Here is a 27,961-nt window from a genome sequence, read left to right as displayed (position 1 = left end):
TCATTGTTATGTACAGCTAACGTGAATAATGTAATTCAAACTTTTTTCTGTGTGTTGCGCAAGCAGACGGACGGATTAACAGACAGAACGGTTTCCGATTTCGTAACAATTTATTCACGAAGCGTTATAAAATCCCTTTGCGGAATAGAGACAACCAAAAAATATTTCACAGTTAATTTCAAATTTTGGCATTAATTACGCTAATTCAGCCCACTGTGGGTTCAGTACTTAATAGCTAATATGTTGTGTTTGGGATACATAGGAATTCATTTTTGTGTCGTTGCATGCATAATCCGTATAATAATTAGTTACTCACGTTTAGTGTTCTTCTGTTGGTACTTTCGCCCGTACTAGCTACAACATCCGTACTATTAGTTTAATGATTTATGTCGCAATTGCTGTGGATATGTGCATAGTTTGGGTTAAGATTTGCATGGTTTTAAGTTCTTATTTTACCTGTGCTGTGTGTTTTAGTTTACGTAGAGTTTAAGTAGGATAACAAATTAAACACTCGGACTAGCCGTAAATACTAGATTAAGGTAGAATAAACAAATCAAATTAGGATTTAAGTAGAAATAGATAAATAAAGCACCTACACGTTATCTGCTGATCAACTTTCCACTTTGTTTTGTCTACTCACGATAGCTGACCAGGGTCGGCGCTTACTGTTGATTGACTGCATTGACTGTCGGTGCATCGCGTCCCATTAGGGTGCGACACTGTGGATAACAAATGAGGGACTAATGTGCTTCAAATCGTTTTTTGTTTCGATTTTTCTAATTGTTATGTATTGAGTATGAGTGACTTAAAAAATTGCACCAAATGATCCACTTGCCCCACCATGGTGGGGTAAGTGGATCACCAGACGAAAAAATCTATTCTCAAAACTAGTATGGGATAATTATGTATAGTATGAATGATATTACTTTTGTTCTTGTTAATAGTGCTAGTAATATTACATTTTGAGAGTTTAAAAATTAAAAATTATCTTTATTTTATCAAAATAGTATTTAAAATATTTATACATTAGTTCAAACTAATTCGAACAAAGAAAAAATTGTAGCTAGAATAATTTGGAGGAAATTCATCCATTTATACACATTAGTTATACAGAAGTATTGCAGGATTATTCCAAACGACGTTTTCGAAAAACACTAATTGTTTAAAAACATTAATTACATTAATTTTTTATTAAAAAACTGAAATCTTTTTATTCTACTGATGAATATAATTGTATCATATGTCTAGAACAATTTATAAGGTCAAATAAGGTACAACATTAGGCATTCAATTGAAGGAAACAAATATTTTGCTCTTTTGCAACTCAGCTTAGATAAACCACGTAAAGTTTTGTTTAAATTTTGCAATATTCATTCTTTTATATGTTTTATACCAGAAAGATTAAAAATAAACTGTTAGGTGGATTAATTCAAATTTGTTATAGTCAATTTGACAAATTTAAGCTAGAAATGAAAAAAATTAAAGGAAAACAACATTTGCGGATATTAGAGTTATTCAAATTCTCGTAAACAGTGTGCCAATAAATGATAATAATAATAATAATTGATCCACTTACCCCACCCCATTAAAAACTAGGGGTAAGTGTACCATGTCCAATATATTAGTATTTATTTATAAAAATCACATATTTTTATTGTGATTCATTCAATTAGAACTGAAATGCTCACCATGTGTTGAAAAAACTAATAGTATTCAATTTTAGGCAGAGATACAATGGATTTTTGATTTATAGAAAACAATTTTAAAATAAATCAATTTTTGCGGCTCACAAGTTTGCTTGTGTTAGTGTACGTGTAGTACCAGTTTTGCAATAGTATTAGTGTGGACGTAAGAATACAACCTAAAACAAAGCAATGGTGCAAAAACATTCAACATATTCAAGTATTTAAGCTTAATATGAACAAATGATCCACTTACCCCACTGATACACTTCTCCCACCGTACCTTACATAAATAGAAACCGAATTTAGTACTTTATTATTTACATCCAGTTGAGTTTGTATCCTTTGACAGATACGCGTATTTCGACCTCAACTGAAAGGTTGTTTTTAGTGCTGTGTACTAGACTTTTCTAACACTTTCATGACACTGAAGATGGCCTTACAGTTGAGCAGAGTGTCGTATATCTCATGTATACCTAAATGAGCTAGCGTGCCATGCGATATTTCATATCGCATCTCACAGATATGTGAGGCACGAGATGCAGATACGTTCAAAATATATCCTGATGAGTGAGTCTCATGAGACATCTCGTGAGGCTCGTCACATGCGCTTACTAGGAGTACTTTCATGCTGTTATTTTTGCCTGGTACAATAACCCCACGGCAACACACGGCTTCGGTCTATGACTATGCTTCTTCGGTGGTAAAAGCACAAGAGCTAGCCCCACCCGCAATGAATGAAAATGTCAGCCTTTTAACATGCTTGTGGGCAGTATTATGTATGGCTTAATCCCTTTCCCTTGCACGTGCTGTAGCCTTAGGTTTAGGAACCTCATTGCACTATGGGCCAGGGACGCAATCTGGCGGGACAAAATTAATAACTCGGTAACGAAGCGTTTCTGGTATTTGGTGTCTTCGGCAACGTTTTTTGTAACAACGAGGACCATCTACTGCCATAAACGGATAGTGCGTAAATCGTCCGCATAGGTGGCGCCACAATCTAACTTTTTACTGTGACATTCTAGAGACTTGGCGTGTTCGGCAAAGTTGTTCATTTTGAAATTCCACAGCCTGTTTTCGAGTTATTGGCAAAATTAGAGAAAATTAATGAAAAAACGATTTTTTTCACCGAATTTGACACTTTTTCTAAGAACCATGGCATATAATATTTTTTTGCTGATAAATATATAACAAACGCAAGCTCTGGTGGAAAAATTTTAATAATACGACGCATAAAACTTAAGATATTATGAAAAAAACTTGAAAAAATAGAGCAATTTTGAATCTTAATTTCTCCAAAAGCGCAAAAAATCGCAAGCTCAAATTTTCAGGCAACATAGAGCAATACTTGATGAAACGGATGTCAAAATTCCAGAGAGGTATATTTTGGTGTTTTTGAGATATTTCATTTTTTTCCAATGATTATATTACTCCAATACAGTTAATTTCCATGAGGAATCAGAACGGACGATCGACTTGAAGAAATAACGAGTCGTAGAACAAAAACTTTCAGAAAACTTTTTAAAAAAGCCATCATAGAAGCCATGAAATTCAGTTTAAGAGCAGTTCCTTGAGTTGATATCGAGTATTGATGGTGAAAGTATAGATTAAAACTGGGTACATATTTGTGTTTCTTCAATAATTCAAATGATATAGTATGCCATGAAAAACTTGATCATGAGTCAGTTTATTGTTGTCATCATGGTTCGAGGTGAGCAATTTTTTTTGTGAATGTGTTACTTTTAACACGGAAAATCAAATTTTAAAGCATATTCATGTCGATATCTCTAAATACTAAAATTTCAGAGCGCACGAACTCTTGTTCGGAGCTTGTAGATTTGTTTTAAAGCGGAAAGAGCGTTGATCCTTGGATGTTTCGAAACAGAGGATACTAAGATCAAAGGTATTAATTTGGAGATTCCTTCGATTTTGAGAACTGTTAGGTTGTTTAACCTCAAATATGTGTTTAATCACCGGATTTACTTAAATTTTGAGCTTCCGGAAAACTGTACCAACGATTTCAAGATGAAATCGATAGCCAGCTTGTACTGTGAGCAGATATAATAATTTCATGAAATAATAAAATATAATTTTCCGCTAATTTTAAAATACACTTAAATATTTGCCACGAAAATATAAATCGCGTATTGAAAAGAAAACCGTAAACAAATTAAAAAATCTCAAAAACACCAAAATATACCTCTCTGAAATTTTGACATCCGTTTTATCAAGTGTTGCTCTATGTTGCTTGAAAATTTGAGCTTGCGATTTTTTGCGCTTTTGGAGATATTAAGGTTCAAAAATTGCTCTATTTTTCAAGTTTTTTCATAATTTCATAAGTTTTATGCGTCGTATTATTATTTTTTTTTTCCACTAGAGCTTGCGTTTGTTACATATTTATCAGCAAAAAATATTATATGACATTGTTCTTAGGAAAAAAGTCAAATTCGGTGAAAAAAATCGTTTTTTCACTGATTTTCTCTAATTATGCCAATAACTCGAAAACAGTAGGCTGTGGAATTTTGACGTCTTCGGGAGAGTTGTTTATTTGATCAAAATGAACAACTTTGCCGAACACACCAAGTCTCTAGAACGTCAAAGTAAACAGTTAGATTGTGGCGCCACCTATGCGGACGATTTACGAACTATCTGTTTATGGCAGTAGATGGTCCTCGTTGTTACAAAAAACTTTGCCGAAGACACCAAATACCGGAAACGCTTCGTTACCGAGTTATTAATTTTGTCCCGCCAGATTGCGTCCCTGGCCCATAGTGCATTGCTTGCAAGCGCACGGGCGCGCTGTTCATTGTGTGACCTTTTTTTTGGTGCGCCTCATTTTTCTTGAGATGTATCTCATTGCGGTCTCATGCGATCCGTCACATGTGCTTTTTAAAAGTCAGCGCAGCGCAATAATTGAAGTCAAGACAACATTTTTCAACGAGGATCGAAATTGTAACTCTTGGATCGCTAGTCTTCGACCATATCATGTAGACCGGAGACGAGACTCGCAAAGACGGTCTTCTTTTTCTGTGATTGCTGAGTTTTTTTCTTATTCCACTTTGTGTTTATACCAATAATGCGCAAGCCGTTCAAACCCTCACATGAACCTCTCAGCAAAATATGATTGCGTTTGCATTACAACGAATCATAAATAGCCTTTTGAGTGAAATTTCATGCCAGCAAACGTGGCAGACATTAGAATTAACTAATCTTGTGTTTAGATTTATCAGCAACTTTGGAAAAAGCTGCTCCACCGATTGAGGTTTTTGATAACAGTTTATTTTGAATACAATACTTTTTACTTTTTTAGCCTTAAAAACGGTTGGCTTCATTTGACGTTTCGCGACAGCCGAATCTGGGCTGCATATGACGTTGATATATTTCCTCTTCGCGAGTCTCTCTCAGATGTAGACCATCTAGATACCTGCATTATATAGCGAAAATAGTTGTAGAGGTTCTTCGTTACTTAGCAGTTGTTTCACAACTTGGATACCGATGACGAGCCGTAGCGCCGAGCAGCGCATGAGACGAGTCTCCCCGAGTGCACATCACGTAGCGCGCGCTTTTAGAATTATCTTGAGGCTCCGTCCAGCGCAGCACACTAGGATTCCGATGAGCTGAGAGACGGTTTGGTGGGAGGCTCGACAGTACATTTATGTGCTCCTGAGAAATATGTTAATCTACTCTGAATCTGCGCCTGCGGGTCTCAAATGTGCTGTCACATTGAGATTTTCTCATGAGACGGCGCATGAGCCAGTGCAGATGTGATAGTTTGAACTAATACATTGCTACATGAGATCTAAAAAAATGTGTCTCACCATGGCACGTGCTCGAGCGCGCGGATATTTTTGTGCGCTCATGGCAAGCTGATCCCAAGCTCTTGATATGAAGCGCGTATACATGATGTCTGCAATTGAGGTCGAAATATGCGTAGGGGAAGGGGTGGTAAAATGAACAGGGGTGGTAAAATGAACACCGTGCCTTTTACCGAGAAAAAACAAATTTCGATGAATTTTTATCATGCACGGACGATTTAGAGCATAAATCGGAGTGTTCGAATTGATATGTAGGTCAATTGAAGTGAAAATATCAACAAAAATTAAGATTTAAGAAAACCACGTTTCAAAATTAGAACTGACGTAACTTTTAGCTCGGAAGAGGTTTTTCAGTGAGGTGAATATCGCTATGATATGATGTCAAATCTGATACCATTAGAATTCTTTTTGAATGGGTTACAATCGATAATAGATGTATTTTCGGTAAGGCAATGAAACATTTCAGAAATATTTGTTTTGCTCACGTTTTTTGCATGATGTTCATTTTACCACCAACAGCTGTTCATTTTACCCACATAGTGCAGGTAAAATGAACATTTGCATCGTTTTTTGAAAGCGATGAAAGTATGTGAAAATTTAGTTCTTTTAGTCTGAATTCATGTCACTGCTATAGATTACATCCCTATTTTTGATGTTGTGCGATAGAACTATACAAATTCCTCATTTTTCTATCAGAAACAGGAGGATTTCCTTAAGGTGTTCATTTTACCACCCCTTCCCCTATCCGTCAAAGGAAACAAACTCTGGCGAAATTAAATGGTGTAGTACTAAATTCGCTTTTCATTTCCCTAGTGATTTTTGGCCAGCTAGATTGTCCGAATACCCACAGTGCACCGGGTAATGAGAGCGGGCAGATACTCACTTGGTGTAAGCTGTAGCGCTTTCGCTTGGCTGTCCGAACGGTGAACAATATTCGATGGTTTTGTTGGACTCAATTTTCACCACCACCACGTCCGAGATGGCTGCCGAGGGAATGGCGAAAGCAATCGCCAGCAACCAGATGAGCACCGCCACAATGACCGTGACTGGGCGAGTCTGGAAATAAGAGTTCGAAATCCGCACGATTAAGATGGAAACTTTTCGGTACCGTAAAATGGGGTGAAGTTGAGAAATTCTGAATTATTATCCTCAAGATATATGCATTTATCACAAACCAAATATTGTTAAAACATGTAATGGTTGGATGTTTATCGAACTATATAAACGAAATCTTGACAAAATGTTATCATAATATAAAGAACATATTTTTATAACTCAAAAGGTAAAGTTGCGGTTTGAAGTTGATAGGTTGCTGCTAGAGATTTCCAAAACTAATAGAACAAATAGTGTTAAAATAGTGATCTATTTCTCCCCGGTTTACGGTACGATCCCTCCACTCACCTGCAGCTTTCGTAAAGGGTTGACAATGGCGCAGTATCGATCGGCTGCCAGGGCAGTAAGGGTGAACACCGAAACGCCGATGCTGATTTCTCGGAAGCACTCGGTCACGCGACACAGAGTGACACCCCAGGGCCACGATTCCAGGGTGTATATTATCGACGCCAACGGAACGCACACGAAGATAACCAGAAGGTCTGCCAAAGCCAGCGAGAAAATGTAGCTGCAAGGAATATAAAAAAATTAAGAAGAAAAGGTAGATTTAAGCCGAAGGCATTACCAGTCAGTGATTGAAAAGTTCGGGTTGAAAGATGGGTTTTGTCGTTAAAAAAGAATCCTTATGAATAATTAATCACAGTTAACTTCAGCTTGAATTTCTTCTAGTTCGATAAAATTCTTCAGATAGGACTTGTGATTGAAACTGAATCTATCCTAGGGTATTACAAAGAAAAAAGTATTTGGACAATCAACTCTCCATAGCTCGATATTGAAGGGACCATCGATTTAGGGAGGTATCGAGTTAAAGCACACAAAACCAGTGCAAATGTGATTCAAGGGACCATCGGTAGCCATGAAAACCAACTTTTACCGTGGTTCGATAACTCGATATCGAGATACGTAATATATGGTAAGAAAGTGTTATCTGTACCTACTTCAAATTTAAGTATAATGTTTTTCGTTTTTTGTTTTTCAACAAAAGTTATTAACAAGTCCTGCGTTAATTGCAATAGAAAAAACTATTGGATCTTTTCTACTATTTATCCAGAAAATTTCAAGGATATTGAAGATAAGTTGCACATTTTTTTATTTTTTTTTTTTTATTTTTTATTAGTATCATTCCAAACATTACATTTATTATTTCTTATATCTAGGGGTTCTGTGTTATTAGACAACACTATCATCCTAATTTGGTAACACAAATCTAAGATTTTATTAACATTTTGTTAACAACATATTACATTTCATTTGCCGTAGGAGTTCAGTTTTTTACAGGTGAGTTGATTTCACCTGCTTATAAGAGAAAAAAAAAACGTTTTTAATATACTTAACCTAACTTAACCTAAACATATAACGCATTAATCGTGGCAATAGAAGATTGTAACGATTTTTGCCTGAAATTATTTATTATTTTATTTGACATTTGTTCCAATGTTTCAACATTGGATATTCTATGTAACTCATTTGTACTATACCAGGGAGGAAGCCTCAGAATCATTTTCAAAATTTTATTTTGAATTCTCTGCAGAGCTTTCTTCCTGGTATTACAACAGCTAGTCCATATTGGTACAGCATACAACATGGCTGGCCTGAAAATTTGTTTGAATATCAAAAGCTTGTTCTTAAGACAAAGTTTCGCTTTTCTATTAATAAGGGGATAGAGACATTTTACATATGTATTACATTTGGCTTGAATGCCCTCAATGTGATTTTTGAAAGTTAAATTCTTATCTAGCATTAGCCCTAGATACTTAACTTCATCTGACCAATTTATTGGAACCCCTCTCATCGTGACAACATGTCTACTTGAAGGTTTCAAATAAAGAGCTTTTGGTTTATGTGGGAATATTATTAGTTGAGTTTTGGAAGCATTAGGAGAAATCTTCCATTTTTGCAAGTATGAAGAAAAAATATCCAAACTTTTTTGCAATCGACTACAGATGACACGCAGGCTTCGTCCTTTGGCGGAGAGGCCTGTGTCATCCGCAAACAAAGATTTTTGACATCCCTGAGGTAGCTCAGGTAAGTCAGATGTGAAAATATTGTATAATATTGGTCCCAAAATGCTGCCTTGAGGAACACCAGCTCTTACAGGAAGTCTTTCAGATCTGGAGTTCTGATAATTAACCTGAAGTGTACGATTTGGCAGATAACTTTGAATTATTCTAGCAATGTATGTTGGAAAATTAATGTTTTTTAATTTTACAATCAAACCTTCATGCCAAAAACTGTCGAATGCTTTTTCTTTGTCTTGAAGAGCAAGACCAGTAGAATAGCCTTCAGATTTGTTGGAACGGATCAAATTTGTTACACGTAAAAGTTGATGAGTAGTCGAATGTCCATGGCGGAATCCGAACTGTTCATTGGCAAAAATTGAATTTTCGTTGATGTGGGCCATCATTCTGTTCAAAATAACCTTTTCAAAAAGTTTACTGATGGAGGAAAGCAAACTGATTGGACGATAGCTAGAAGCTTCTGCAGGATTTTTGTCTGGTTTTAAAATTGGAACAACCTTAGCATTTTTCCATTTGTCAGGAAAATATGCTAATTGAAAACATTTGTTAAATATATCAACTAAAAATGATAAGCTACTTTCTGGAAGTTTCTTGATGAGGATGTAGAAAATTCCATCATCGCCAGGAGCTTTCATATTTTTGAATTTTTTAATAATAGTTCTCACTTCTTCCAAATCAGTCTCCCAGGCATTTTCGAAAACGTTCTCTTGATTGAGAATATTTTCGAACTCCTGAGTAACTTGATTTTCAATTGGACTAGTAAGTCCTAAATTAAAATTGTGCGCACTTTCAAACTGCATAGCAAGTTTTTGAGCTTTTTCGCAATTAGTTAGTAATAATTTGTTTTCCTCTTTCAATGCCGGTATTGGCTTCTGAGGTTTTTTCAAGATTTTAGATAATTTCCAAAAGGGCTTAGAGCCAGGGTCCAATTGAGAAATTTTATTTTCTTAATTGAGCAAAAAGTTTCTTAATTTCTTTCTGCAAATCCTGCCATATAATGTTCATAGCAGGATCGCGAGTCCGTTGAAATTGGCTTCTCCTCACGTTTTTAAGACGGATCAAGAGTTTAAGATCATCGTCTATAATCACGGATTCAAATTTTACTTCACATTTTGGAATTGCAATGCTCCTGGCTTCAACAATGGAATTTGTTAAAGTTTCAAGAGCGTTGTCAATATCAAGTTTAGTTTCTTAAGAAATGTTAACATCAAGATTAGAGTCAACATACGTTTTATATATATTCCAGTCGGCTCGTAAATAATTGAAAGTGGAGCTGATAGGATTGAGAATCGCTTCATGGGATATTTGAAATGTAACAGGGACATGATCAGAATCAAAATCAGCATGAGTAACTAATTGGCTACAAAGATGACTAGAGTCGGTTAAGACCAAGTCAATCGTAGATGGATTTCTAGAAGAGGAAAAACATGTAGGTCTATCAGGGTATTGAATTGAGAAATATCCTGAAGAGCACTCATCAAATAAAATTCAGCCGTTGGAATTACTTTGAGAATTATTCCATGACCGATGTTTGGCATTAAAGTCACCAATGACAAAAAATTTTGACTTATTGCGAGTCAATTTTCGCAAGTCAGTTTGGAGCAAATTAACTTGCTGTCCAGAGCATTGAAAAGGCAAATAGGCAGCTATGAAAGTATATTTACCAGACTGTGTTTCAACAGAAACACCTAAAGTTTCAAAAACTTTAGTTTCAAATGCCGAAAACAGTTGATGTTTTATACGCCTATGAATGATGATTGCAACTCCCCCACATGCCCCATCAAGTCGATAGTCACGATAAAAAAAAAGTTAGGATCTCTTTTGAGTTCAGATCCAGGTTTTAAATACGTTTCGGTAATAACTGCTATATGCACTTTATTAACCGTAAGAAAAAAAACAGCTCTTCCTCTTTACCATTCAGAGAACCAGCATTCCAATTTGAAATATTTAAATTATTATTTGGATCTATTAGAAAAACGTAATCCAATAACAATTTGATTTGTAAATTTTACACCAACTTGGACTGCTTCAGTCATAGTGGTGGCTTTGAACATTGCATCAATCATTAGATTCAATTGTTCAGTTAGAAAATTAAAATCTGAGGCAGGCATATCACTTGAAGTGGGTACATTTGATGATTTTCCATTAGAATTTTCGGTAGACGAAAAAGCTGAGTAGGAGTTACCTGTGGCGGTAGGGTTTTTTCCATTCGATTTGAAACAAGTAGAATGGGTACTCATGAAACGAATAGGCGAAGAGTTCAAATTACCTGCTACGATATCGGCAAAGGATTTACCGTAGGTAGATTCATTCGAAATTGAAAGATTCGAACGGCTACCCGACGGATTAAAATTAGTTTGTGAATGAGCATGATTATGATCTTCCTGATGGGTATGATTCATGATCAAGCGATCGTTAACTGGAAAATGAGCATTGTTCGATACTCTACCAGGCAAATTCCGGAAACGACCGTTATCGTAACGGATATTATCTTTCATCTGCCTGGCACGAGCCTCAATGACTCTTTTGCGTGAAGGACAATTCCAAAAATTTGACTTATGATTGCCCTTGCAATTGGAGCATATGAACTTATCGGTATCTTCCTTCACTGGACAGATGTTTTTGGCGTGGGAAGAACCTCCGCAAATGATGAATTTAGCATTCAGGCGACAATGTTTTGTACCATGACCCCACTTTTGGCACCGACGGCACTGAGTGGGGTTCTGGTAATTTCCTCCAGGTTTCTGGAAATGTTGCCATGTCACACGGACATCGAACATAAGTCTTGCTTTTTCTAAAGCTTTAATATTATTTAGTTCTTTTTTGTTAAAGTGAACTAAATAATATTCTTGAGAAAGCCCTTTGCGAACAATGCCAGATTGGGTTCTCTTTTTCATAATGATTACTTGGACTGGGGAAAATCCAAGTAAATCATTTATTCCATTTTTTATCTCTTCAGGTGACTTATAGTCACTTGAGAGACCTTTCAAGACAACTTTGAACAAACATTCAGTTTTGTCGTCATAAGTACTAATTTTGTGCTTCTTCTCTTCAAGATGGCAAAACGCGACCGTTTTTAATTTTAGCACTGAAAAGTACTGTTTTATTGCTTTAGGTAGTTTTTAAGAAAACTTCCAAGAGCAGAGAGAATTCGTGTACGCACAGCACGAAGGTACAATGCGCACTGATAATTTGCACAATGATTCTTCTAATCACATATCCATAAGCTCCTCTTGTTGATCCTTTTGAACAACGCAGTTTAAAAAAGTTATACAAATTTTCCATTTGATTTCACGAGTGAAGAAAAGGCATCTTCTACAACGCACTGCCTTCCAATTCCAACAATCAGCAATTCCTTGACTGCCTTCCACCCAATGGAGATGATTTTATTTTACAGTTATGACCTATCATGCCCCTATCAAGAATCTACCGAACGACAATATTAAAATTTGCTATTGTAGAAGGTGGAAAGTGAATGACAGAGTGTTGTAAAAGAACCGACTATAAAATGGCGCCAAAACCACCAAAAAGGGGAAGTTTTAATACGCTTGGATGTTGCGGTTGATAATTTTAATTATGGCCGCATAAAAACTGATGAGGCTAGCAGGGATGAATGGTAAGCTTTGATATCATGATGGGTACCGTATAGTGAGGGTGTGTAAAATTTTCATTCAGAAGACGATTTATATCCAGCGAATAGTAACTCAGCGGTTAAGAAATGGAAAGTATATTTCGAAGCACTCAGGGGCTTATGAATTCCTTTCCATGATAATTGAGCGTAGTAGGAAAATAAATCATGCCAAACGAAGAAAATTGAGCTTGAACCACCGATTTCGCTGGAGAGGGGATCAAAAATATACGAAAGATGTATAACTTCCCAAACATGGATGGCAGGGAAATTATCCGACAACGAATTGCGACACAGACGTTTCCGAAATCCATTACAGGATTCATAATTCACATTGTAATCTAACCGAAACGAATGGCACAGTAGATAAGGGGTTGAATACATAGCCTTGAATAAGCTTGAATCGGTGGCGCCTCGAAGCGAGCTAAAGCCTATTTTTCTTTTAGCCGAGACTGGTTGAATCAGCAAAGCTGTGGGAAAATAAGATGAGCTACTGTACTTTTATACATGGTAGAAATAGCTTATCTTTGAAAACGAAAAGTATTATACAGAACAAATGAGCTACATAAGGGTTTAACTATCGTTAGCGGGTATCTAGTTAATTTCGAACAGTTACGCTGTGAAACAGTATTTATTTTTTTCGGATATGTTTAATAATTATTTGATTCATTTCCATTCCAAATGATATGCTTTCCTAGGGTATGGATTTGGTATAGTAGTTAGTAAGTAAACACGCCCCACACACAGAGGACATTGGTTCGGAATCAATCGCCGAGAAAGTAACTTATGCCTTCAAGGATATGGTGACGACTTAAGAAGTCAAGCCGTTGGCTTCGGGATAAGTTAGTCTATAGCTGAACTAGTTAATAATGATATCAAATTTGTATTTGAACTTTGACATACATATCATACAGCAAATAAGTTTAAGATTCATTTTCATTCAAAAACTAAAAACTTGTAGAAATAAGTTTAATCCGCAAAAAGCAGATCCAAAACCTTTTTGAAAGATGCCACTGGAATGGTAGCAATATTAACTTATTTTTTGTGATTTTCAGTATTTACTAAAACTTGGATCTGGAAGACACATTTTACTTTTCTTTGAAAGCAATGAAGTGCCTAGCTTTAATCCTTCTACCAGCAGTTTCATTTCATTCAAGCAGTCTACTTCGGACAGCCAATTGAAAGGAAAAAGTTGATTGAAAAGTAGCAATTCGCTCCCAAAACGTTAATTTGTCCGCTGGGGTGTGCTACTGTCGTCATGATTATGGTTTTCGAAAGCAATGTCAAACCCATTCATGGTTTCAAAACATTCGGAAGAATATATTTATTTACACCGCTTAAGTCAAGTAATGTATGAAATTGAATGAGATCCAATGGTAGAAAAATCATTTCTCTATCTAATGGTATTTTTAGAGGCAGCGGAGAATGTTCCGAAACGTGTTTTATTAAAATCGCGCAGGCGAAAGTTCCAATGAAACTAACCTCACATATCCTAGTTTTCCAACCTCAAACTAGTGCTCCTACCAGTGACATTCATAGATATACCACAAGGAACGCGGACGAAATCAGAACACCCAATTTTCTGCATGGTGCTTCACAAAACTCATTATACTACAAAGGAATAAATGTTTTCAATTCTATGCCAATACAAATAAAGCGTGCAATGACTCTGTCACAGTTCAAGAGACTATGCAGTTCACACGTAAAAGCTGTATTTTGAGCAGCCAAATGGTAATTTTTTAATAATGACTAATTTTGTATCTTGACGATGTTTTACAAACAGATTATTTGATTGCAGAATTTATTTGTTTTATTTCATTAGGGTATAGACAAACTATTATGTTCACCCTGATGATGATGATGGATTTTTATATTGTTGACGTAGCTTTAGCTTAAAACCTATTTTTTTTTTTGTGAAGTCTACAAAAGTTTGAGTCTCGCGCGCGGTATACAGGTATAAATGACTATTTTATGATTTGTAAACAAAATTGGACAATTGCACTGTTGAAGGATTCTTTGGATTATTAGTAGGCTCGCTGGTTGAATGTCGGAAATTTCTTGAAAATGCGAATGTTGTCGATAGTTTTGAAATCGTCTTGCGGAGTTTTCAATCCTGACAAGGTTTTGGATTTTGTTGGAATTTCATGATCACTGGTTATGCTTATGAACATCTGTGGTTAAGATCAATGGTGTTTACAAAATTTCTTTGTTGCTGTATAGTATGAAAATTTCTATGTTATTTATATCTGTAAAAAATAATCAGACCGTTTTGATTTGCAATATCTGATTAAATTGATCATAATAATTATCTTAAAGATATATCGTGTAGCTCAAACCATTGTAGGGGTATGTGGCGGGACCATCATCATCATCATCATCACCAGCCGGATTTCAATTTTTATGAAAGTAGTGCAATAATACAAAAAAAAAACAAACTTCTACATACGTTTAGAGAGAATGGATATTCCTACCATTTCCGTCTAACTGTTTCACTGTTAACCGTCTTATATCGGAGAAATAAAACATTTTCCCCCACAGCGGCGTGTAAAATCATATCTCTCATCCACTAACCAGTTGCGATACGTAAGTATAGAGGGCTAACAGTAAGTTGCGTTTCGCGCTTGGAGGCGTATATAAGAGAACGCACGGGAATGTAATGCTAGTTCAAAACATAAAAATTGGGTTCAGGTCTATCCATTCAAAAAAATCAGAATACTTTATTGATTCCGTTCCAAGAAATGATTTCTCCCGAAGAGTTATCTGACGTCATATCCGATTTTCTTACATAAGCATAAGCATAAGCATAAGCATAGATGACCGTACAATTCGTAGTTGCTACTCCGTGATTGACTAGAACAATCGAAGTTGCACAGAGATTGATTGAATGGGGCTTGGGATTACCTTACCATTCTCAATGTGCACAAATCGAGAGCTCTTTACGTGCTTCTTACGGTCATCGGGGAAGGGAAGGAATGTTCGTTCGACAACCGTTGTTACTAGAGACCGAGATCACCTCTGCATCTCCACAGTTGTCATGGAAAGGATATTGGGTTAGTGGGATAAGGTAGAGATCTGGAAGTCACCAATGTTTGGTGATGCGATCCATGATATAATCACACCTAACCGGATTCGAGAAATAATTCAATGATTGCATTGTACGCCGAACAAGTGTTCGTCACTCGCCCACCCAGGAGCAAGCGACACGATCAGTAGATCAAACACTACTAACGAACCGATCACTTTTTCACTACTTCACTACCGACGCGTGACATGTTCGATCCTGCCCTCATCGCTTACCTCCGCAAGAGCAAGCGTGAAGGTCGAAGGATCAAACACTGTTAACGATCCGACTACTTCACTACCGACGCGCGACATGTTCGATCCTGCCCTCATCGCTCGCCCCCGCAGGAGCAAGCGTCATATCCGATTTTCTTACAAACAAATAACGAGCGGTGCAAATTCTACAGAGCCGAAATGCAATTGCTGTCCCATGAAGTAATAATCAACATTAAAAACGTTGTACCATAAAACGGGGTAACTTTGATATTTTTTTTCGAAGAAAACTTCAAAATTTATGCATTTTGTTTCAAAGTATTACAACTTATATTTTTAAAACAAGTACTGACATCCTAGCTATCCTAGCTATTGCCAAAAGCTTTATTCTGAATGGGTATATTATTTCATATAATCGAAAGTCGGTTTTCTGTTTCGGGGTAACTTTGATAACGGAGTATAAATCGAACAAAATTGACCAATTACGGAACATTTATAGGGCGTTGCATACCTCTAGGCGTTTAACGCTATATGGAAATTTTGGTCTTAGATTTCCAAATTAGTCCCAGTTTGTAAAAATGGTTTTCGCTAAAAGTTTTGAGACCGAATGCATGTTCTACTATAACTAGGCTGTCAAGGATAAGTGACGAACTCATTATGACTTCATCAAATAGTGATCGTAGAACAGATTGTTTGTAAGCGTTGCAAAAATGCTAAAATTTCATAAATTTTTAATAATTGTATAGAAATCTTCAAATGCACTTGATTCCAACGAAAATAGCTTTAACATGTAGTGTCATATTAATACTCTTTACTTTTGCATCCGTTTTGCTTAACTGATTAACAGAAACTTCGTTATTTCGTTTAATATGTTGTGGGTCTCGCACTATCAAAGTTACCCGCATTATCAAAGTTACCCCGTTTTACGGTAGTTACAATGGTGTCGAATCATTTCAACAAACATAACTGAACAGAAGAAAATTGAATTGATAAGAATAAAATTTTCTTTGTTCACATTTACTTATGTTATTGTTCATTAGGACGCCTTAATAATTGTTGAAGTTAATAGAAATCGTGAACATAACTAACTTTCCAAAAACTTTTGATGTATTTTTTTCTTCAGTTTTACATCAAAAATCAATTTCGGCATAATGTTCATATTTGGTGGGAGTTGCAAAAAATATATACGACCTCATTTATTTCAATGGGCCTTCAGAATTTGAAGAATCTCAACTATACGATTTCCATTACCCACTTGCCCCAAGGTACTTTAGTTCAAAATCAACATTAGGCATCTATATACTAGATAACATGGAATGTCTGTGATGCCAACGAAACATTAACCTGTCGCGCTGTTGTACTTTGTACAACAGTTGTGATTTATATGCTATGATTTTGTAACAAAGATATCTATCGACACCAAACCAAAACGGACCAAATGTGCGGATACTTCAGGATTCTGATCTTTAAGAAAGATGGCATCTTCGACAAAGCTGATGCATAGCTCATGGACCATCATTATTTTATCTGAACTTGAACTTTTAGGATTGGTGCCTTCCTTAGCCGAGTGGTTAGAGTCCGCGGCTACAAAGCAAAGCCATGCTGAAGGTGTCTGGGTTCGATTCCCGGTCGGTCCAGGATCTTGTCGTAATGGAAATTTCCTTGACTCCCTGGGCATAGAGTATCATCGTACCTGCCACACGACATACGAATGCGAAAATGACAACTTAGGCAAAGAAAGCTCTCAGTCAATAACTGTGGAAATGCTCATTTGAACACTAAGCCGAGTAGCCGGCTCTGTCCCAGTGGGGACGTTAATGCCAAGAAGAAGAACTTTTAGGATTAAATAAAGGAAGAATTCGAGCTACTGAACAACTTTGTCGGAGATGCCATCTTTCTAAGTGGTCAAGATCCTGAGATCTGCAAAACAAATGTTTCATGCTTACTACCCGAGCAAAGACCAACATCAAAATTAAAGCAAGTTGAAAACATATATTGTTTTCAGCATCAAGTTGATATCATAGTTGATATCAATTTATCAATGAAATATTCGATATCATATTTTGTTTTCTTTCTGCTATCATTTTAAATTTTTGTTCATATTTTTTTTTATTTAATTATAAATTTATTCGTGCTACATGTTTAAATACTATGAGAATATAAAAATAAAGCATTTATATAGTCGCAGCCATGTTTCAGTATTAATCGAAAATATGTATATCTCAGCGAGTTCTCAAATTGCTTTCAATGACAGCAGAAACTGTTTTCAATTGCTTTCACTGACAGCAAAAAGAGTTTTCAATTTGATTTCATGGGACCATTTAACCGTTAAAACGACCAAAATGACAACAAACTGAGTTATCAAAATCCGCGACATCACAACATCAAAATTAGTTTTCAATATGATCTCAAGCTTTGCTCGGGTAGCGTCACCTGTTGGCAAAATTAAGAATCAACTAACTCGATCAATGATAGGGTAACGTATATAACTTGGACATGCATATAATTTAAATAGACAGGTCGTTCTGTGCTCATTTACAATGAGGTGATGAGGAATTTATGTACGAAAAATCATGTATTGCATTATTAATACACTATGCTACTTATTAGTGATGGCCATTTTCATCACAATTACAAATTGGATTCAAAAATATCAAACATCTACATCTGTAAAACCTACGAATGCAAGAGAAAGTACATTTCAAGAACATACATTAAACCTAATAATAGCGCTCAGAATTGGCATTCATAAAAAGTTTAGAGGTGGCAATATGATAAAATATGTCTAAAATTGAAGCTAAGTTCATTTAAAATCTTATCATGAGTTTATATCTTAGAGAGACTCGCGAAGAGGAAAAATATCAACGTCAAAAGCAGCCCAGATTTCGCTGTCACGAAACATCAAATGCAGCCCGCCGTTTTAATGGCTGCAAAAGTGAAAAGTATTGTATTCACAATATACTGTTAATAAAAACCTCAGTCGGTGGAGCATTATTTTCTAATGTTGCTGATCAATCTAAACACAAGATTTGATATTTCTAATATCTGCTACGTTTGCTGGCATGAAATTTCACTCAGAAGGCAATTTATGACTTGGTGTGATGCAAACGCAATAATTTTTTGCTGAGAGGTTCATGTGAGGGTTTGAACGGCTTGCGAATGATTGATATAAACACAAATTGGAATAAGAAAAAAGTCAGCAAGTGCAGAAAAAGAAGACCGTCTTCACGAGTCTTGTCTTAGGTATATATATATATATATCATCAAAAATCAACATCAAAAAGAAGACCGTCTTCACGAGTCTTGTCTTAGGTATATATATATATATATATATATATATATATATATATATATATATATATATATATATATATATATATATATATATATATATATATATATATATATATATATATATATATATATATATATATATATATATATATATATAGCTGGTTAAGGTTTTTGTTCAGTTGATGTAATCTGGCCATCTGATGAAACGCACTGGAATGTCACACGCATGCATTTGCAGGCGTATTTCGTGGATCTGGTAATATTTGCTTGCATTAGATGAAATTATTGATTATCACTAATATACACATCCAATAAGCCAAAAAATGCATGAGTTACATTTAAACTCTTATGAAACGTTATGATATGACCGTCTTTTTAAGAAACCATTGAAAAGATATTGAGATAACGCCCCTGTCCAAATTTTATTCTAATGAGGGTGTCCTAAATGTATATTTGATGTCCGAAATGTATAACAGACAGGCTGCTAAAAACGCTATTTTGCCAGCTAATGCTACAGTTTGTAGGTTTTTTCTCCCCAGAAACTTAAAATACAATGAGACAGTATAACGTAATAAAATATTAGTATCTAAGGCAGTTAATCGATCGCCGTTTCCAGGCATATCCTTAGCCTGTCCAAAGTACATAATTTACCCTAACCCTTGAACCACTGAACAATTTTGCCGAAGACGCCATCTTTCTAAGTAGTCAGGCTCCTGGAATATTCGCAAAACCAAGCGTGTTGTACAAAGTACAACGCGCAACTACTCTTGTTACTAAAATTCGCGCGACAACCGAAAGGTTAAGCATCCTTTGAAATGCTATTTGGTACCGACCTGATCTAATTCACACCAGTGATCAATTTGCCCCCGGATTACGGTATTGTTATCAATATATGTTTCTTCGTAAAGTTGCAAGTCACAGAAGTAAGCTATTGTAGATTATTGCAATTTCACACGAAAAGAAAGAGAATAGGCATTTCTGAATTATATTGCACTAGTTATTTCGACATGCGATGTATGGTCCAGTAGGCTACGGAAGAGAGCCCAATAAAAAAAGGTCAAATTTGTGATTCACATTCTTCCAAGCTTCGTCGTAGATTTCCACTTTTTTTTCAACACGCACACGTTGCAGCCCCTTTCGATTTTAACTGTGAAGGAATCATCTCGATCAAACTCGTGATATACAAACACAATTCCATTTATATTTATATAAAATATAGAATAATAGCATTCAAAATAGGTCAAAACGGTTAAACATGTACTCTTAAATTTACAAATACTTGAGAACGGTTAGAAGTAGAATGAAATTATTAACATCGAACCAAAAGGAAATCTTGTGTAAAATCTGGTTTTGATATCGAATACATCAACAGTTAACCATTTTAACTTACTTAAAAAATTAACGAAAATAAAAATAAGTCAAATTTAGGGTAAGATTTCAGCTTTCAGCTTTTTTTTTGGAAACATGAAAAATTAAAACACCTTCATATACAGTTTAGAAGATTCGCTTAATGTAAAAGCACACTGGATTAACCTCTCTACCGGCAGCTTCATTTTTTTCCGCAATAAAAATATTCAAACTTTGATAACTTTTTTGTTTCTGGATATTTTTGCACCATTTTTTCACAAGCTCTCAAAAAACTCTTCCCGTTTGAGAATCCATGTCGGAATCTGTAATTGGTTATCTGGTTTTAAAGATATTTCGATATTCCTTGGGGGACCGACATTCTCCATATAAAATGTCTATGGCGGCCATTTTGTTTTACGTCAATTTATCGAAAAAAATAAAATGTGTACTATACAATGGAAGGTATTAAGAAACTACTCTGAAAAAATCATGTAGATTGGTTAAGTATTCTATGAGATATCTAAAAATTACGATATGATGTTTTTTGAAATTTTTAAGATCTTTATTTGGCCAGTGTGGTACCAAACACATGAATTCCCATTACTCTAAGGCGGCTGCACCAAATAGCTTCATTTTTTCACAGCATCCTCTTATTAATATATTGTTCCGAAGAGTGGATCTCCGAAAACGATAAAAATTTTGTAACCTGAGATATTTACGTGGATTATACCTACGCGTCGGTCCCCCATGGAATTTCTGATTCGACACAGATTCTATAACTAGAAGAGTTTTTTTGAGAACATGTGAAATAATGGTGCAAAAATATCAAGAAACAAAAAAGGTTTTCGAGGTTTGAATATTTTTATTGCGGTAAAATATAAAGCTGCCAGTAGAGGGGTTAATACTTGATGTTTTACTGTTTTGTTTTTTTATTTACCTTTTAGCGACACATTCAAACCAAATAAGTAACGCACGCATAGAACTAATTACAACATTTGAATGTTCAAATTTAGGGGTTTTACCAAAGGCATTACAAATTGCCATTCCAAATGATGATGTTTTCTTCATAAAACTCCAAAGATATGAAAAATCGATTGCAAAATGGCTGAGTGTTTCATCAGTGTGTATGTACCCTTTTGTAGGTATTATGAGTTATGCACCCAATTCTTCAAGTCTGTCGTCATTAAACGGAAAAAATGTGAATAAAACCTTTTTATCACTGTATGATTTATGAGCCCACGTGTAAAAACCATTAGTTCAAATTGTATAACCTAACCTGTGGCATCAAAACGTTATCCTAATAATAGAGCACAAAAGATATATTTCCGAGACAAAAGAAAGAAAAGCATAACTTCGTTATTATCAATATTGAATTGATTCCATTTGCATGGGTCATGTACCATTAGATTGTCAGGAGCCCCTTGGATAGGATCAGCATCTTTCTTCTGGGGAAAGGACTGAGACTCACATCATGGATATAATAAATCAAAGACATGGACGACATGGAGTCTACTTCTACACACAGAGATTAGATACGGCACAAAACTTTCCGCTTTCTACAGATATAGATATGCGAATATACAATGGGCTGAATTCAAAAACAATAGGACAAAACATACTTTTCGGAATTGATTCCAATAATGGATAACCGTGATCTGGAGATTGTCTTCAATAAGTGATAACCATGATTTAAACAAAATTTGTGTTATCACAAAAAATTACTAAGCATTGGGAAAATTTGTCCTAATTTAGAATGATTTTATCCACGTGTGCACTTTTTCCTGTTTCATCCCACTGTGCAGCCCCTGCAAGACATCCTACTTGAGATAAATGCATTTCCGTTTTCTTTCTTCTTCACTTTCTGCCTCTTGCATGGCATATCAAAGCAATTCCTAGGTGAGGATCTATGGGAAACGGAAGATAATTTGACATGGAAGAAGTTGTCATAGTGCACCGATATTCCAATCATCTTCAACCAACAAATCGCAGCACAGGAAAAATGGGGCCACGGGAGTGTGATCCATTATGCAAGCAAGATATGTGCAGGGCAGTTGGCTTTCACAAAGGACGTAAAGCGATTATTCCAGCCAAGTTAATCGAAATTATCATCCGGACAACACTCGGAGCGAATTGGCTTTACGAGATGATGAATGGAAGTTCTATCCCCTTTAACCAACATTGTGACAGGGCGAAACAATGCGAGCTAAATAAACGATAATAAGATTAGCTGGCTGTGTTTTCAAACAAAGCTCTCTATAGAAACTAGCTATATGGGAAGTGTGGCTTGGATTGATACAAGAGATGGTGTTGTGACTGATTGACTCAAATGTTTCCAATACAATTTGCGAACAATACACTCTTGTTCAATGATGAATTTGCTACAGAAGACAACAACGCTGTATAAATCTAGAAAACCCATCTTTTACAAAGTTGTTTGGGATATCAAGGGCTGACATGCAGTAATAATACAGTTTCGGAATTCCGCCACCAGGCGAACCCTTTTGAATAAGAACCCACCCGTCACCAGAACATCAATAACTCACGTGTTTGGAATGTTTCGCATGGCTCGATGCCGCAGAAAGATGATAACCAGGGTTCCATTGCCCAGAATGCCCACGATGAATATGATGGCAAACACCACCGGCACTATGTAGGTCTCCAACCGGTCCGCGTACGGTTCGTATTCATCCACGTGATCCACGGACACATCTCCAAATGCCGTCGCCTCCGTTGATTCCAGCATCCGAATCGACTTCTGTATCCGATTGGAGCCAAAGATGTCCTCCACCGTCGAGGATATCACCGAGGGAAAGCCCAATATCTGTTGAGCGTCCACCGTAACCGATTCCGTTCCGTTCGGTATCAAGCGCCACAGTTCCATCGCTGGAACTGTCGTCTAAAAGTTCACTGGAAGAAAAAGATGAAAATAGTTGTTACACAAAGTGTTACCGATGTTGACACTGATTGGAGTCGAGGGAATTCCCTTTGGCACGGGGCCAGGTAATTTGGAAAAGTGTTTACTTTCTTCCGGGAAATGGCAGCAAGTAGCTGCAAATGGGGAAATGGAACACGCACGTGCTGAACTTGGCACCGATCATCGACACAAACGGGCTGGGGCTTCGGGGACCGTTGTAAAGTTTGGAGAGTTGTGAGTTGCTATTTTTCAGAGACGTGCCAATCGTCTTCTGGGGAAAACATAAATTGGGGAGGCACTTGAGTTATGCAGAGTGAATGGACATATTTTCAATCTGATCGATTTACCAAATGAATATTTTACTTGTTTCAAAGCATTTAAAAAGGTAAAAGCAATAATCTTTTTTCTAATTCCTTTATAAGTATTATTGCTAAATGACATCCATTTCTTATATTTAGGTGTTCTGTGTTAGGCAACACTATCACTATCCTTATTAGGTAGAACTGAATTAAGCTTTTATTAAGATTTTGTTACCAACATATTACGTTTCATTTGCCGTAGCAGTTCAGAATTTTAACATGTGACTTGAATTCTCCTGCTAGTAAGAAAAAAAATCGTTTTCAATTAACTTAACCAAACTTTATTTTAAAATTATGATGCATTCATCGTTTCAATAAAAGATTACAAAGATTTATGACGAAAATTATCAATAATTTATTTCATTTTTTGTTCCAATGTTTCAACATTGGATATTCTATGTAACTCATTAGTACTATACCAAGGAGGAAGCTTCAAAATCATTTTCAAAATTTTCTTTTGAATCCTCTGAAGAGCTTCCATCCTGATATTACAACAGCTAGTCCATATTGGTACAGCATACAACATGGCTGGCCTGAAAATTTGTTTGAATACCAAAAGTTTGTTTTTAAGACAAAGTTTTAATTTTCTTTTAATAAGGGGATAGAGACATTCTACATATTTATTACATTTGGCTTGAATGCCCTCAATGTGATTTTTGAAAGTTAAATTCTTATCTACTCTGAGCCCTAGATACTTAACTTCATCTGACCAATTTATTGGAACCCCTCTCATCGTGACAACATGTCTACTTGAAGGTTTCAAATAAAGAGCTTTTGGTTTGGTTGTGGGAATATTATTAGTTGAGTTTTGGAAGCATTAGGAGAAATCTTTCACTTAACTTATCGGTTTGTGTAAGGGAATAAGTATACTTCAATAATAACTTAACTAGGGATACCCAGTGGAATTGATTTCCTTTAAAGGGATCCCTGATTCGCTAGAAATTTAATTGAACAGAAATAATATGACATATTTAACACAACAATTTTACGCATTTTATAGAGTGTACTTCAGAAGAATGTAGCTAGAATCTGGCAGTTGATATGGTTTTATAAAAGGAAGAAATTAATTTTGGACCTGAAAAACTGTTTAAGACTTGTTTTGAATAATAATCTACTATTTATCAGTTTCAATTGCTCTGGAATTATATTATATACAGTAGGACCATAGAAGGATATTCGCATTTGGCCAAGATTGCTAGAAGCTCTGGATCTCACTAAATTATTAGCATGCCTTGTATTGTGTCCGTGAATTCTGGTAATCAGAATCAGATTATGGTGCATGTTGGGATTTTTTATGACATCGTAGATAAATAAACAAGACGGAAGTTCGCATAATCCACGTACTTCGTCCTTTAGCGGAGAGGCCTTTGTCATGCACAAACAAGGATTTTTGACATCCCTGATCTAACTCAGGTAAGCCAAATGTAAAGATATTGTATAATATTGGTCCCAAAATGCTGCCTAGAGGAACACTAGCTCTCACAGAAAGTGTTTCAGACTTGTACTTCTGATAATTAAACTAGAGTGTACGATTAGACAGATAACTTTGAATTATTTTAACAATGTATGTTGGAAGAGTAAAGTTTTTTTTTTATTTTTCAATCAAGGCTTCATGTCAAACACTGTCGAAAGGTTTTTCTATATGTAGAAGATTGTTGGAGCAAATTATGATTAAGATGATCGGAACAAATCAAATTAGTTACATGTAAAAGTTAATGAGTGGTTGAATGTCCATGGCAGAATCCGAACTGTTCATTGGTAAAAATTGAATTTTCGTTGACGTGGACCATCATTCGTTTCCGAATAACCTTTTCAAAAAGTTTACTGGTCGAAGAGGACAAGCTGATTGGACGGTAGCTAGAAAAAATTGACAGGATTTTTGTCCGATTTTTAAATTGGTGTTTCAAGGTCAGCATTTTTCTATTTGTCAGGAAAATATGCCAAGTAAATACATTTGTTAAATATATCAACTAAGAATGATAAGCTACTTTCTGGAAGTTTCTTGATGAGGATGAAGAAAACTCCATCATCGCCAAAGGTTTTTGTTACGGCCCCTCGGTGCTGCATCGTTCTTCTATTGTCTACGAACCGTGCCCCTTACGAAGGCAGAACGGGCGCTCATGAAGCGTAGATAAGGCCGAGCTGACAGCGATACAATAGATAAGAGAAAAATTGAAAGTCATTGCTGTAGAATTGAAGTTTTGTACATGCAGTAAATTGAAGTTGTAAACGGGCTATTATAGTTGAAATACTAAGAAAAATTACTCTAACTAGTGGTGATATCATAGTAAGAATGAAACAATTAACTTAAAACTAAATTTGTTCCTAATGGATTTGCTATTAGTAGAATTCATGCAGTTAAACTACGTTGACACGTTGAATCGCATTCCCCCTGATTTACCTATTAAGCAGCAGGTAAAGGACAGATTTTCATGCTTAAACATAGCCACTCAATTAAAACCCTTACTTTAGACCTCGCAGCATAAGAAAAGACTGGGAAACTAGACTTCAGGAGCGAGACCCCACGTAAAAGCGAGCTAGGAGTGACTAAACGTAAGTCCATGTAGTTAGTTTCATTATAGAATCATTATATCACCCAATGAATTTTAGGATATTAAAATACCCTCATAATAAAGGTTATTGGACATCTCGGAATCAACACTCTCTTTTCGCTGGGAAACGCAACAGTTTTCATATTTTCCAATTTTTCAATAATATGTAGTTCTAACTTCTTCCAAATCAGTCAGCCAAGAATTTTCGAAAACGTTCTCTTTATTGCTTTCGAAATCCTGAGTAATTTGATTTTCAATTGAGTAACCAAATCCTAAATTGAATTTGTGAGCGCTTTCAAATTGCATAACAGTTTTTGAGCTTTTTTGCAATTAGTTAGTACCGTAATCCGGGGTATCATCGATCAGCGGGGTAACATTGATCGGAATGACTCATCTCGTAAAAAAATCGTATCATTTATTGATGGAACATTTCCAAATCATGAATGGTGCTTCTCTTTCTTATATTCATAAGTTGATAGAAGTGAAGGTTTTTGCAAAAAATGCGTTTACCTTATGCGTAAATTAGGCAAGTTTTCGAAACAATGATTATAATGGTTAAGGATGATATTACAAAAGATTCAAATCTCACATGTGTTCTAGAAACGATATGAGCAAAGAAAATGCGATTCTTACTAAAAACGGCATCGCCGAAAACGATTCCGTTGTCAAAACTGTCATTAGTATGCCCAATTAGGCAACATTACCGAATTACTCGGTGGCCAAATAATCGGTTCCGTAGGTTCCAGAGGTCCCAGTAAAGTGGGCAATTTGAAATTTCCATAGAACCCTGCCATGCGACATATCAAAATTTGCAGAATTTCGTGTAAGAAACATCCGAGGTAATTTGAGCAGCCCTGAGCCATGATTTGGCTACTCGGTGGTCAAATAATTGGTTCCGAAGGTCCCAGAGGTCCCAGTAAAGTGGCCAATTTGAAATTTCCATAGAAGCCTGCCATGCGACATATCAAAATTTGCAGAATTTCGTATTAAAAACATCCGAAGTAATCTGACCAGCTCTGGGCCATGATTTGGCTACTAGGTTGAATAGGGATGTTCAAAAATAAAAAAATATATAAATCAAAAACCAAAACTCATAAATTTGCAAATTTAAATAAATCATTGCTCAAAACGTGTTTAGAACGATTTTAGATAACGAAAAATGATATTTAGATCGAAAATAAAAATTTGGGTATTAGAGGGTTAACTCGATATCTTCTATATCTCGAAGGACTTTTCAGTCCCTTTAAATTTCCATACATCGTGCTCTCCAAAAGTCGATATTTCTATAAATCGATTTCTCCACAAGTCGATGTCACGTAAGAGGTAATTTTCTCTCCATAACTCGATATCTATTTGAAAATCATTCTTATTTGGGGTAACTGGATCAAATTCTTGTTTTGAGGTGAATAAATACTTGAAAGTTAAGAAGTTCAAAAATAAATGCATATAAAATATGACGTCAGAAACAAAAATAGTTTGTAAAATACTATCAGAAATATAATATTGCTTTCTTACAGAAGTGATCTTATATGTATTGGAAATACAGTGGGATTCCGTGTTTTTGGCAAAATCGAAATTTTCAGTTGTCAAAAACGGAACCGTGCCAAAATCGGAACCCAATTTTTTAATATCAAGTACTATGTTATGAAGCTAAAGACCCATCGTATAGAATTGTGATAGGCGTTCCATACACTTTTTATTGCTGAAATATCTTAAATGATGTTTTATAAGCTTTATGTATACTATAATTTGCGGAAAATTCTCAAGTCTCAAAAATTCATAAGGACTTTCCAGGCTGCCACTAGCAATCTCTGAATTTCGCTGTAAATCTACCCGACCAGAACCACATAACAATATTATAACACATTCCTATCAGCAGCAGTTAAAAATAATAGAAGTTGATAAAATTGTGTTATCAAATTGGCTTTGTTCTCAACTTGTTATATTTTAAGTTACACATTTATAA

The 27,961-nt window shown here is 35.6% G+C and overlaps 1 protein-coding gene across 1 annotated transcript in view; it reads right to left on the bottom strand.

The window, feature by feature from the left end:
* The window catches only part of LOC5576189 (neuropeptide CCHamide-2 receptor), a 165,621-nt gene that overhangs the window by 17,530 nt on the left and 120,130 nt on the right, over positions 1 to 27,961 (bottom strand). Inside the window, exons 2-4 of the mRNA XM_021852958.1 lie at positions 22,714 to 23,077; positions 6,899 to 7,118; positions 6,381 to 6,553 (exon numbers count right to left, since the gene is read on the bottom strand). Of these exons, the coding sequence (XP_021708650.1) occupies positions 6,381 to 6,553; positions 6,899 to 7,118; positions 22,714 to 23,051 (731 nt within the window). The 5' untranslated portion in view covers positions 23,052 to 23,077. The remainder of the gene's footprint in view (positions 1 to 6,380; positions 6,554 to 6,898; positions 7,119 to 22,713; positions 23,078 to 27,961) is intronic.

The sequence above is a fragment of the Aedes aegypti genome, chromosome 3, assembly GCF_002204515.2.
Source record: "Aedes aegypti strain LVP_AGWG chromosome 3, AaegL5.0 Primary Assembly, whole genome shotgun sequence".
In the NCBI taxonomy this organism is placed as follows: Eukaryota; Metazoa; Arthropoda; class Insecta; order Diptera; family Culicidae; genus Aedes; species Aedes aegypti.
The sequence above is the reverse complement of the archived record's forward strand: the minus strand, read 5'-3'. Positions and strand labels throughout refer to the sequence as shown.